This window comes from Pleuronectes platessa, chromosome 9 (genome assembly GCF_947347685.1).
Source record: "Pleuronectes platessa chromosome 9, fPlePla1.1, whole genome shotgun sequence".
NCBI classification, from domain to species: Eukaryota; Metazoa; Chordata; class Actinopteri; order Pleuronectiformes; family Pleuronectidae; genus Pleuronectes; species Pleuronectes platessa.
In genome coordinates this window covers 3,717,006-3,730,596 of record NC_070634.1, presented here as the reverse complement: position 1 = coordinate 3,730,596, position 13,591 = coordinate 3,717,006, and the positions used below count along the sequence as shown (strand labels likewise).

General features: G+C 40.4%; 1 protein-coding gene across 2 annotated transcripts in view; it reads right to left on the bottom strand.

Annotated features, from left to right (window-relative positions):
• Positions 1 to 13,591, bottom strand: part of LOC128448298 (inactive N-acetylated-alpha-linked acidic dipeptidase-like protein 2) — a 447,438-nt gene that overhangs the window by 293,189 nt on the left and 140,658 nt on the right. For both annotated transcript variants that reach the window (XM_053430883.1, XM_053430884.1), the window contains 2 exons: positions 10,895 to 11,072; positions 10,202 to 10,363 (listed from right to left, as the gene is read on the bottom strand). In XM_053430883.1, the coding sequence (XP_053286858.1) occupies positions 10,202 to 10,363; positions 10,895 to 11,072 (340 nt within the window). The remainder of the gene's footprint in view (positions 1 to 10,201; positions 10,364 to 10,894; positions 11,073 to 13,591) is intronic.

Here is a 13,591-nt window from a genome sequence, read left to right as displayed (position 1 = left end):
TTTAAATGAAGCCGTTAACGTGGGAGAGAAAGAAGACAGCATCATATTTGTAAATATATATTAAGAAAAGTACTCAGAATCGGGTGAAGAAAATGTTTTAAACGAGATCGGGCCCAACTCACTCTGACATTTGAACAGACAAGGAAATGAAGATGTGGGTGGTGTTGAGGAGAGCGTAACAAAAGATGACATTGAGATATGTTTTGACAAATATTAGGAGCCAATGTTTTCAGAGCCTGATGCATGCAAAGGACAAAGAGTCAGAGAACCGCGACCTCTGCAGACTTCATTTTGTCATCCAACACTCCAGCCGGACAAAATCCCTGAATCGTATCCATCCGTGATTTTTCTGATTAATCGTGCAATGCTTGGATAAACTGTCAATAGCAATTTGTAACAAGAACAAAGTGGACTCTTGAAATGTTCTGTTGTATCAGTTGTTGCGTTGTCTGCTTGATGAATGGCTTACAAGATCAAATGATTATCGAAACATTATTAATGTACTGATAATGGAAAAATCAATTGAATAGCCATTTCAGTGCTAACTGCCATTTATGGCAATCTCTGTTTCTGATGTGCTATTTTCTTGAAAAGAAAGAAAAGAAAAGAAAGAAAATATTTAAATATCTTCTTTCACAAAGACATATCAAGGATCATATGCATTTTTGTAATACATTTATGAGATGTATTTACTACTCTATGTTTGTTCTCTTTAGAATATGAGGAAGTACACCAGAGGTTTGGCCTTGCACGCCTAAACTCCTGAACTTTAACAAACAAAAACAGCAATTAATCAAGCAGAACCAGAGATATTCTTGTTATTTCATGCACCCAAAAAGAGAGCTGGTGAGCTCTTTCTAACTTTACACCCCATAACCATAGTGTCATCCAACATTCCAGCCAGACAAAATCCCTGAATCGTATCCATCCGTGATTTTTCTGATTAATCGTGCAATGCTTGGATAAACTGTCAATAGCAATTTGTAACAAGAACAAAGTGGACTCTTGAAATGTTCTGTTGTATCAGTTGTTGCGTTGTCTTCTTGATGAATGGCTTACAAGATCAAATGATTACTGAAACATTATTAATGTACTGGTAATGGACAAATCAATTGAATAGCTATTTCAGTGCTAACTGCCATTTATGGCAATATCAGTTTCTGATGTGCTATTTTCTTGAAAAGAAAAGAAGGAAAATGTTTGAATATCTTCTTTCACAAATACATATCAAGGATCATATTTATTTTTGTAATACATTTATGAGATGTATGTTCTACTCTATGTTTGTTCTCTTTAGAATATGAGGAAGTACACCAGAGGTTTGACCTTGCACGCCTAAACTCCTGAACTTTAACAAACAAAAACAGCAATTAATCAAGCAGAACCAGAGATATTCTTGTTATTTCATGCACCCAAAAAGAGAGCTGGTGAGCTCTTTCTAACTTTACAATTTTTTTTCTCCTCAAATTTGCAGTTTGCAGCACCAGTGGATGTTGACTCACATTACATCACTTGAGGTCATCAAACGTCACCTGCTCCGGCTAGTGTTTTTTTTTAAAAACCACATTGCATCAAGACCTGTAGAGGAATTTTGTCAATTCGCAGTAGCTGCTCTTTAATCGACCCAAACTTATCTGGATGATTTATATGACCTGCAGAAGTGAGTCAACACTGTAAGACATGTGCAGTGTAATTTAATGTAAACACACTTACAGAGGTGCGTCTTAATGTGTTCAACATATTGTTGAGGCTGTGTTCGTGAGATGCTTATTCAACTCGGAGGCAGTGTAAAAGGAAGTATGCTGTTGCTATGGTTACATACAGTTTCACATACGTGGTAGTAATGACTGGAGCTGTAGTTGAAGAATCTTGATTTATAATTATAAAGGAAATTTTGAGAATTATGTGCTTTCCCTTTTTAGTTTAGTGACCTTGAAATCAACTGTATTATTTGATACTTGATTGTATCCTATAAGGGCTCATGTTAATCCGTCAGTGGATGTCTGATGTAGAGAAAAGCTCATGCAATCATGAAAATAAAGAAGTCAGTACAACCTAATCAGCTGATTTCAGTGATTAAAAGAGCTTTAATGCGAAGTCTGTAATCAGTAAAGTGAGCTGCAGTTAGGAGAGACTGTATGGAAACCTGTAGATGGATTATAGCTCAGAAACACTTGTACACCTAGAGAAATGTTTACAATGTTCTTTCTGTTATTTTGTTCCTGTACTGGAGAGCTGTCAGCCACCCACATCTAAGGCTACATACTCACTCCTAAGTTTGCACATGAAAAAGCATCAGCTCTGCTAAGCCTGATGTCCACACTACCTGGGACTTGTAGAACCCTTTAAAAGGAGGAGTTTAGAAATGCAGCTGTCCCAGTTTCAGTTTGAAAACTCCGGGGCAGCTTTTTAGTCTGGGCGGGAAGAAACAGGGATGTATGGAAGCGATGATGTAGACACTCATAACCACTTGCTGATTGGGTCTTTTCAGTCAGCCTAGCTGATTCAGGTTTCTGTCAGATTACCCCCTTCCAGAAGAGGCATTAGCCTTGGCTAGGCAACACAGCAACACAGCTAATCAATTACAGGGATTGTTGACCCAGTTGTCTTTACTAACAGCTGTTGTGCAGTTAATTCTGCATTCTAGAAAAAAACACCCACATATGAGTTGCCATTTTGCAATCCCTTTGTCTTATTTGTAGCACAGCCCTTTCTGCAGCTAACAACCAAATTATGTGTACACCAGCACACACATGCCAAGTGTACATGAGCTCATTTAACTCAAATTTTCATTTGTGTTAGTATGGGCAGGGATTCAAAGTGTTAAAGAGCCGAAACGTGTGTGTGATCCGTATCTTTTTAGTTTGAAAACACTTCACCTGTAAACAAAGTAGTAGAGTTGCAACCTAAGTCTCCCATACCACTCCCCTACATATCACCCTTATTAAGCCTGTTCACCTCCCCTCCATTACCTGTCCACTTAACTATCACTTCACATATACCTCTACCTGTTAATAAATCAATCATGTCACTGATTGATTATATTTCTTTTTGCAAATCTTCTTTAAAAGTAAATATGTCTCAAATTATGTTGGACCCTGTGTTTTCTATTAAATGATTTGAATATTTTTATTTTGTTCATTATATTATAATAATAATTATAATAAAATAATATTTATTTTCTGTTTCTGTTTAATTTATCAGCCAATAGTGACATCATCATAGTCGTAATATTTACATATTATGCATCATAAGATTTAAATACAGTACTTTTTATAAACTTGAAATGGAGGCAAATATTACTAGCCTTTGTTGGGACAGGGTTTCTGCGAAACTAAAGGCCTCCTCTTCGGCCTATATGTGTAGTCAAAGCCTGAAATCAAGCATGGTCTTTGTTTTTGAGAAAGCCTCCCGATCTCAGTTTCCCAGGATGCTGCATGTCCCTTTGTTCCGGACAACTTCACCCAGAGGTGTGAAAAAGCCACAAAAGTCAACTCCAATTGGTCACTCTGGCCCCATGACCTGTGAGATCACCGGGACAATCCTACCAAGGAGACAGGCGGCCAGCTCTCTTCTCCTGCATCGCCGAGGGGGAGCCTGGCTGCTCCAGCACATCATCTCTTCCCTTCTACGATTCTGGCGCAGAGGTGCAGCTTCCAGCTCCTCTCATTAAGGAAACCTCCTCTCAAATCAAGCTCTACCAAACTCCTAGCAGCGACTCAATGTCCTGCAGGTAAGAACTTTGAACCAGCATCTGAGCTCACAGCTCCACAAAACCGCTAAGGCAGAGACCACACAAGGCCAGAAGACTTCACACATCCGGCAGGACAAACTGCTTACTGCACAGCAACTTCCTTTCCTCCTTTCCAAGGACTGGTAACATAATCTGGGCTTACTAATTATACTAGGCTAAGCAAGACTGTGTATCTGATTCTGTGTGACGTTTATAAGTTTGATATTGTGGTTACAATTTGAATGAAAAGTTAATGTTACCTAGACTCTTCGAAGGCTTCTCTCTATGACTCTTTGATTCTCTGATTAACATTTACACAGACACACGCATATCTCTACACCTAGTTATCTCCTCCCCCACTTCACAAGAAAAGGGGGGGCTACTATCTTTAGGGGTCAGCAACCACTTTGAAAGCATGTTGAGGAAGGTGTGAACTGCGGCCAACCACCATTTTGACAGCACCCTCATTTACATAGACACACACTCACATCTTAGTTTAGATAGAACGTTTGTTAGTAATTTGTGTTTTTATACTTTATTATGTTCATAATAAATGTTTTTCTTTCACAAATATTCTTTCATTAATGTTGCATAAGTGAATTTTGCCAACCTCTACACTATCAAGAACTCCATAACCTTCACTGTTCATTACCAGTGATGCCGGTAACGCGCTACTTAGTAACGCGTTACTCTAATCTGACCACTTTTTTCAGTAACGAGAAATCTAACACGTTACTATTTCCAAACCAGTAATCAGATTAAAGTTACTTGTCCAAGTCACCTTGCGTTACTATTTCGGTATTTGTGGTTAACCCGCTGGGCACGTCCTGCGGCTGGGGGAGCAGTCGCCCCGTCACCCTCCTCTCCACGCCGCCGGAGGCTCGGTGTGCGGCACTCCTCAGCGTTTTTTTAGGGGGGGAGGTGCTCGTCCGCGATGCGGGGGCTTTCCTTATAGTATGCCGCGGGGCGGTGTCCGTCGGCGCTGCGGAAGGCGGGGACCGGTTGGAGGGGACCGGGTACGGCGGTCGGTGGCAGCGACTCTGGACGCGTGTCGGTCCCGTCTCGCGGATCACCTCAGCTACAGCGCCCGTTGGGGGAACCCTCCGTTCGCGCGGGGGGGGGGGGGGGGGGGGGCCTCCGGCGGTGTCTAATAAAGTTAGTGTTGGCCAAACCGGTTGTCATTTTTATGTTTAGGCGGCGGGGGTGTTGTCGGCAGCTGCTGAATGTAACTAATAAAGTAACTTGTAATCTAACTTAGTTACTTTTAAAATCAAGTAACTTGTAATCTAACTTAGTTACTTTTAAAATCAAGTAACTTGTAAAGTAACTAAGTTACTTTTTCAAAGTAACTATGGCAACACTGTTCATTACATAATCTTTAATAGTAAATATTGAGATTTCTAATCGAACAATATCTAAATGATACTGATCTTAATCAATAAATTGGCTATCTTTTGCCCCGAGGTAACCTTAACCAATTAAAGTTATGATTTAATATTAATATTTTAAATATTAATGTTTTATATTTTTTTTGATAACCACATTTATTGAATGCCTAAAGGCACACCATTGTATGGTATCACTTTTAAAGCATTATTGCACAACACTTTTGTATCGTGTTTGATACGTGGTTAATATAACTGCTTCAAAGCTGTGACTCAGTAAAGTCATCTCACCAAGCACTCCTCCATTCAGCCTACTTTCAGCTGTTGGCTCTTTAAAAACGTTTTTAATGGGAGTTCAGCTTCCTTGAAAAAAAAAATAACATAAAACCTTCAACTCACTTGAAAGTGTTTGAAATGTCAGAACAAATTACAGTTTTTTACTGGATAAAGTCAATTTGCAGCATAATGAGCTGGGAAGTGAACACTGAAGTGGAATGAACATTTCAGACTTGGAGGCTGTATTTAGTTATATCTTCTCCGACCAACCTGTGTTGGACAGAATCAGCTTTTCTGAAATCACAGGTTATTTACTCTCTCTCTCAGGAGGACTCAGTTCAAACAGCAAGGTCAGAGGGGGATTCACCAAGTCCTCTATTAATTTCTGTTACAGGATACACACCCTTTTGCAGTAACCATGGAATCAAAGGTTGAGATAGGAGGCCGAATATCTCTCCAAAGATGCACTCATCGATTGTGGAGACAGACGTAGAGTCAACCGCCCATGTTATAGGTAGGACAGAGGTGAAGAGAAGACACAACAAGGGTCTGGCAAGACAAGCCAATGCATATTGCATAAATAAAGATGTAGGACCAACTCATGACTTTGTACAGTTTTTTTCAAGGACATCTCAGATTTAAGCTTTCCAATACTACTTTTAACTTGACAACATCTGCAAGGTTCAAGCAGATGCTGTTTATGGTTCTGCTGATTCTCCCTGAGGCAACTGGTCCTGACAGTTGACTTCTACTAAAGACATCATCCCTCTTCAAATGGTTAGGGGTTAGGGTTGCAAAGCTGTTTACCCCTCAGAATCCAAAAGTGTTTGTGTACTCAAACACTTCACCGACCCCTCCATCAGCATAGTGATGAGTAAATAATGAGTGAATGTTCATTTTTCGGCAAACTATTCCTTTAATTAATTGGAGAAAAAAGGCCTAGGCCTACACATATCCTGTATATGAATTATGTTTCACATCCAAATAAATAAACAGTAAACAGTTGTTGAGAGAGTTGACAAAAAAGGTCATTTTGTGCTGAGCAAGGGTCTAGAAGTGCTCCATAGATGGAATCATATTTCCTTTAAGGTAGTGTGTTGGGTGGGATGGCAGTTTAATGAGTGCAATGGTCAGAAAGGCAGAATTGCTGTATAATTTAAGTAAAAATCTGAATGGTTGAACCAGAGGAATATATCAGGTCTCCAATGAATATGCACCACTTCCCTGGAAGTACCCAGACAGTAGAATTGTATTTCAGCTCATTCATGATTGGAAGTGAAGAGACTGCTGGTACTCGTCTAAATGTGTTACACAAGCACAAAGTTAACAAGTAAGTAAACAATAGCTCTAACAAACATTTACCTCCATGATCAAATTGACTGTTCATATGAGGTATGCATCTGCATGTATCTTCATTTAAAAAAAGAGCGGTCAGGGAACACAGCTGCGCGGCAACAAGACTCCAACCATAACAAGATAGTGATCCATGGTGCTTGTTGTTCTGAAGCCAGCGCAGCAAGATCCATATCAGCCAGATAAAAAGCCATATCAGCTAGATAGAGATTTGTCATTGTGAGAAGTCTTCCAGCCAGAATCAGTCACAATTACAGCCCAGGGGTTTTATGAGCAGCCCCACCAAAAAAGATTCAAACTACTCGGTAAGAACCCGGTAAGATTGAAGTATTTTGAAATATGTGTGGGCCGGTCTGTATTCAGGGAAAAAAACATATAAACCAAGATGCACTCCACTACAGCTGTAACAGTGAATTAATTATTAAACCACAATTAGCAGGAGAAATAGGTATTAGACAGGATAACATACTAACAGTGGGAAACCATCTTCCAGGGATTTGAACTTAATCCAGTTTCTCTCAAAGTAGCTCTGCATACTCATCCCCCTCTTTGAAGTGTAAATTCAAGAAGTATCAGCTGCACAAAGTTTCTACAGTGCCAAGTTAAAAAAATAAAATAAAAGAAGAAAGTTTTGACTTGGCATTGTATTAAGGGATGGAAAACATACTGTAGGTCCTTTGTTTGAGGAACAAAAAAGTATATAAAATATAAAATCATTAACAGAGATTATCTATCTGTGCCATGGACTCTGTTCTGAACAATACATGTGTTGATCGTTATTCCTTGAATAAAAGCTAGACAGCAGCAGACATAACAATCACTTAATGCCGGAAACTCTGCTATACAGCAATTAATTCAAACCGAGATATTTCCACTGTCTAGACATGCAAAGCTGTTCAAATATGCTCCCCCTCCGCCATCACCCCCGTTTCTCTGAGGTCTGTCTCCGTCTTGACAGCTCCTTCCATGTGTCGTTCACTTCGCTTCTGTCTCGCTTTTACTTCTCGTCTGCCAGACTCAACACCCAGTTGCTCAGGCAGCCTTATTTGTCAATTTCCTCTGCCTGACACAGTGAGCAACGAGGGGAAAGTGAGTGGGTGTGGAACGTTGTTGGTGCAATGAGTCAAACCATTTGCAGCGTTGTTCCTGTGAATGATTATGTCTTCAAAATCTCCTACTTGAAATATATTACTGATCTTTCAACCTGGAATGAAATGAAACTGTCTAAGTGTACTGTCTGGTGATGAGCTTAGAAAGTAAATGTGTTTCAAACATAAATTCTGGAGTCAAACCAAACGAACTTACACATTCATCTACCATTCAAAGCAGATGATGATACAGCCACAGTGCAGACTTTCTGTTAAATTCTGCTGACGAATGCTCACGTCAAGCTGAAGCTATTTTGTTTGTCTTACAGAGACGAACAGCGAGAGGACCATGAGAGGACATTTATCTCCTAATTCAAGTGTGTATGTCTGTACTGAGAACTGTTTATCCTATTGGCTTCCACACGTGGCATTTGTGTATTGATGAGGGCCCATGATGCTTCCTGATATTATTAGAATACTCTGCTAATAGGATACTTTTCTGTATGTGAGTATTTGTTTAGACCTCTCTGTTGGTTTGTAATAACATTTTGTCATTTCCTTCTTTGTCACAGAAAAAGTGAACCACACCACAGGTTTGTTAGTGCCAGAAATCAAGATCTTAGTTTACATATTTCCCACATAGCCCTCCACATAGTTCCTTTAGATTGTTAATACATTTTGCTACTGCATGTAAATCACCACTACATATTAGGTGCATCTGATTTTAAACTAGTAAAAAGCTCACATATCCATTTCTTAACTTAACATACAGTGTTTTATACCACTTTATCGCACAAAGCAAACAATATGTGTGCAAAGTACACATGGCCACAACCATGACCTGGCCAATCGTTTGACTAGACCCCTCTGTGGATAGTAGCCTCTAAGGGGCTAATTAAATCCTCTGTATTGTGAAAAATGTGGCTTATTGTTCAGTGTAGGTCAACTACAGGCCACCATAGTACAAGGGCACAACATAATGCAGGGCTTTGTTACTACAGTTTACACAGGTCTGACACAGTGCTGACAGAGGGCACGGATAAAAGCAAATCATAACAAATTATATATTAATTAACTGAGGATTAGTAGCTGGTGAAAATAACCATTTAATATCATTAGTATCTCTCTCTGTGTCATCCATCATCTGACACAAACACTCTATTATCCTCACAGATGGCAGAGATTCAGCGTGTGTGGGTCTTGTGTGATTATAGATGGGTGTGTGAGGTGGTGGTGGGTGGTGTTTCTGGCACCCTGAAATGTAAATGCGAGAAAATAAATAATGAAGAGCGGCGAAAAACTCAGAGAAAAACCATGGTGATATGATTGTCTCAGTTCAGTGGCAAAGCCAGTTATCTCACAAAGATACATACACTCCGGTATCCCATGATCCTTTGGCTTGGAGAAGGCAGCGTTCAGGTTGATAGGTGTGTATCATTGTAAAAAAAATTGTGCCACCTGGTATGTAGCCTTTATCTCTTGTTTCCATTATTTCCCTTTTTTTTTATCAGAGTCTTACCCTCTATCTTTATCCTTGGATAAAAATAGATCAGCACCTGGCTATAAGAAAACAGGTCACTCTTGATAATGGTTATCTTGAATCTTTGGCCATCAAACTATAATCTGTTTGCCTTCATACCTCTCTCTCCTCTTAACAACAGCTGAGCTCAGCCCCATTACATCAGCATTATTTCACTTTTCCAACAACATCTTCCTGAAATCTCCTGACATTTTGTATTTCTATATTGTTCTTTTCATGCCTGTGTCAGTGGTGTTCACTTGGCCGATTTTCTCCATGTCACATTCCCCACAAACATGCGACAAGTAAACACCTCCTGGGTGCTGCTAGGTTGTCCACTTACCAGAGGGTCAGAGGTTCAATCCCAGTCTCCCCCATTTCACCTGCCTACCTGTCGGAATTTAACTCCAAATATCCCCTAAAGGCTTTGCCGCCAGTGTGTGAGATAGAGAGAAAGTGATGCATATAGATGCCCTATATTAACGTGTGTATGGGTGAACGGCAAAAATTACCTTAAGAAGAGAAATATACAAAGGCGGCCCTCAATTCTTTCTAAAATTATCCATATGAGCATTAGGGCATGATTTAAAAAATGTAAAACATAAGTGGTTGTTTGTTGTAAGTAGTAGTTGTGTACATATAAAAAATAAATGATGTGTAAATCTCTATGGAAATTGTCTAGAAATTAAGGTAATGGCAGTTTGAAGTAAAAATGTTAAATCCATCCTTGTGTTTCAATGGAAAAAGGGTTTAGTGTGAGTACCTGTGATTGTTTTCAATCTGTCTGATTAAAAGTGTAAGTGTAATGGTTATTTTTCAATCTATTTAGCATAAATTGAGAACTTACTTCTGAAGAGCATCTATCTTTTCAGCTGTGATTCGTTTAAGCAGCTCCTCCAGTAAGTCCGAGCTGTCGAACAGGGGAACAGGAAGTTTGACGCTTTGCGTGTGAGTGAACCAGCCAATGAGGAGACCCAGGACAAAAAGCCCCACTGCAGCCAGGAAGTACCTGGAAGAGAATGTGGGATGGGTCAGTTATAGTCTATTATTACTCACCTGTTCTGGTACTTTAAAGGTAAGATGGCGCTTGTGCTTGATTTGCAATTGGACATTTGACAGGGTGCTATTGCCTTTTCATAGCAGCTGAGTCAGTGTTGGGGCAAGTTACTCAACACCTGAGGGCATCATTCAGGCCTTGAACTCAGTGGTGCTTAGGTGGGTAATAAACAACCTATCCATCCTTGCAAGTGCTGTGTCAAATTGATCGGATTGTGGGGAAGGTGCGAGAGCTACTGCCACTATGTGTGAAGGAGTGTGCACTCCTTTAATGACAATGCATAGGGTAACAGAAATAAACCCATCAGCCTGAACAATCAATGGTGTGATTGGTTTTAATTATGTGGAGCCTAAAGATACAGGCTAGACCAGGGTTGGGATACCTTCTGTTCCTATCAAGGGTCATTTCATTTTTGTAATATTCGATTATTTGTCGTAAAATAATTGGTCATGCAAAAGACTACACTGGCCATCTCTGAATTACCTGAGCAGGAAGCAGTGGAGTCGTCTTTGACCTTTATGAGCAGGAGCCCTTGTAAAGTGGGAAATGTAGTTCGGATCTTCTTGGAGTCGTTCAAACCGACCATGTGGGGAAACAGAAACTGAAGGCTGGATGGGTTCCATCAACTCGGGGTCAGGATCAGGGCCAGGGTCTGAACACGCTGAAAATGACAACCATTAAAAACCTGTAAAATCTGTTGTTAAAACAATGGGGTTAATTTGTTACTTGGGTTCAGACCAAAATATCTTACCTACAGATTATATTTAATTCCAAAATAAATTTTCTCCAGAGCACGAAGCCTGGTAATCCTCTAATTTTAATCTAGCACAATAATCAGGTTTGTTGCATTATGTGAAGATGGCTTAAAATGAATTCCATTACCGTTGTCTTTAGCACTACTGGTAAGTGTTATCATGCTAACATGCAGAACTAAATTGATAATCATGGAATTCTTAAAGGGGACATATTATGTCCATTTTACCACAGTTGATATGGTTCCTTGGGTTCTTAATGAAATATCTGTAACATATTTTGGTCAAAATACCACAAGGATCATTTAAAACAGCACCCTTTTTACCCTGTCTAAAACAGCCCTCCTCAGATTGACCTGTTTTGAGTGAGCTTGAGCTGGCGCAGCAGCAGCATCCTTCCACACTGTTGAGTCAACGTTTAGAGGTGTCCCGGGAGTCCCTTGTTTATGGGGCCACTTAAATGTCTGACGGGTAGCAGCAGCGGGCTAACGCTAGCCAGGCTCCACCGGCCCGGTTAGCTCGTGAGCCAACCGGGCCGGTGGAGCCCGGCTAGCATTAGCTCGCTCGTCCAAGGCCATGTAGCGAGACTCCCTACAGGGGCATGGTGTGACTATGACATTTATTTCAGTCGTAATCCCATTCGACGCACTCTAGCGTATCGTTTCTGACATAGAGGAACCACAACAAATTTCCGGATTTGTTTTTTTCCAGAGTTATTGGGATGGTAGACATGCCATATACCCAAATTATATCATAACAATGATCATCTTGTGCGATCAAGTGAACCCAAAATATTAATCAAAGCAAAGCCTCTATTAGGGCTGAACGATTAATTGCATTTGCGATAAAATCGCGATTTGATAAAAAGCGTTTTTTTTTTAAGTGATTCAAGAACAGCTGTCGCTCATCGTTAAGCAGACTTGCAGAGCATGGTTTTATAAAATGGTCACAAAATAGAGATTTTAGGCTTCCATAGAAAAACTAATGGCAACCAGGTCTTTGACACTGGAAAGATGCCTTTTAGTTGTGTGACTGTCCAACGTCTTTGATCATTGTAGTTTGGACACCAGCTAGATTTTGGGTATGATTCCCATTTATAGTATGCCCTGTTACTGACCAGCCTGAGACCAGACCAATCAGTGAGGTCAGATTTCCTTCCATCCTTAAACCGGTTTGGTCAGTCACAGCCGTTAATCTTCCTCTCACTGAACCATCGTCATCCACAACTAAGATGTCTGCTGATGTGAAGATGTCGGTTTAATTCGCCAAGGCAAAAAATGCAGCACTCAGATGTAGACTGTGCTCTTCTTTGCCTGTTTTCACTTTTCTGCCACTCGTCACATCATCACATGGTACGTTGCGCTGATTGATTTTAGGTCCATTCAATTACATCCGGAGGCATTTTGGCTTGTGACCCTTGATAATGCCTGTTTGAAATGTAAATTAATTGAGAGGTTCCAGACTCATGTGCAAATGTTAATTGGTCTGGCAATGTCAAGCCTACTACTGCCTTAAAGGGATAGTTCACCCAGAAATGAAAAGTCACTCATCATCTACTCAACACTAAGCCTACGGAGGGGTGGGTTAAGTTTTTAAGTCCACAAAACACTTTTGGAGTCAAGGGGTAAACAGTCTTGTGGCCAAATCCAATACATTTGAAGAAATTATTGAACTATCTTCAGACGTAAAACCAACTGAAGAAAACTATACATAACATGCCTCCATACTGCTCATGTGGTTTCATCCAAGTGCCCGGAGGGCCCCAACGCATTTGACTCAAAACTGTGTTATTTACACCAAGTTTTAAGCCTTAAGGTCTGCTGATATCTTCAGTCAAGGTGCCTTCAGGGACCGTCAGAAATGCTAATGTCCGCTGGCTTAAACCACGATGGAAATGACCTCGTTTCAAGTTGAATATGAATGTTGGGGCTTCCAGACACTGGGATGACACCTCACAAGCAGTTTAGAGGCATTTTATGTTTTTTCTGTTGTTTAATTACGTCTGAAGATAGGTCATTAATGTCTTCAATTGTATTGGATTTGGCTGCTACACTGTACACCTCAGACTCCAGAAGTGTTTGTTGACTTAAAGGGGACATATTATGCCCATTTCACCACAGTTGATATGGTTCCTTGGGGTCTTAATGAAATGTCTGTAACATTTTTTGGTCAAAAAACCACAAGGATCATTTAAAACGGCACCCTTTTTACCCTGTCTAAAACAGCCTTCCTCAGATTGACCTGTTTTGAGTGCTTCGCCCCCGATCCCGCCGCCCCGCCCCCCCTCTCACCGACAACCCATCCCCCTTCTCACTGCCCCGCCCCCGACACACACACATCTTAAATCTCCCCTTGGCATATTTAAGGTTGTTAAAATCATTTTAAGTCACTGTCCTACACATATATTTCTGTATCTGTTTGTTGTGTT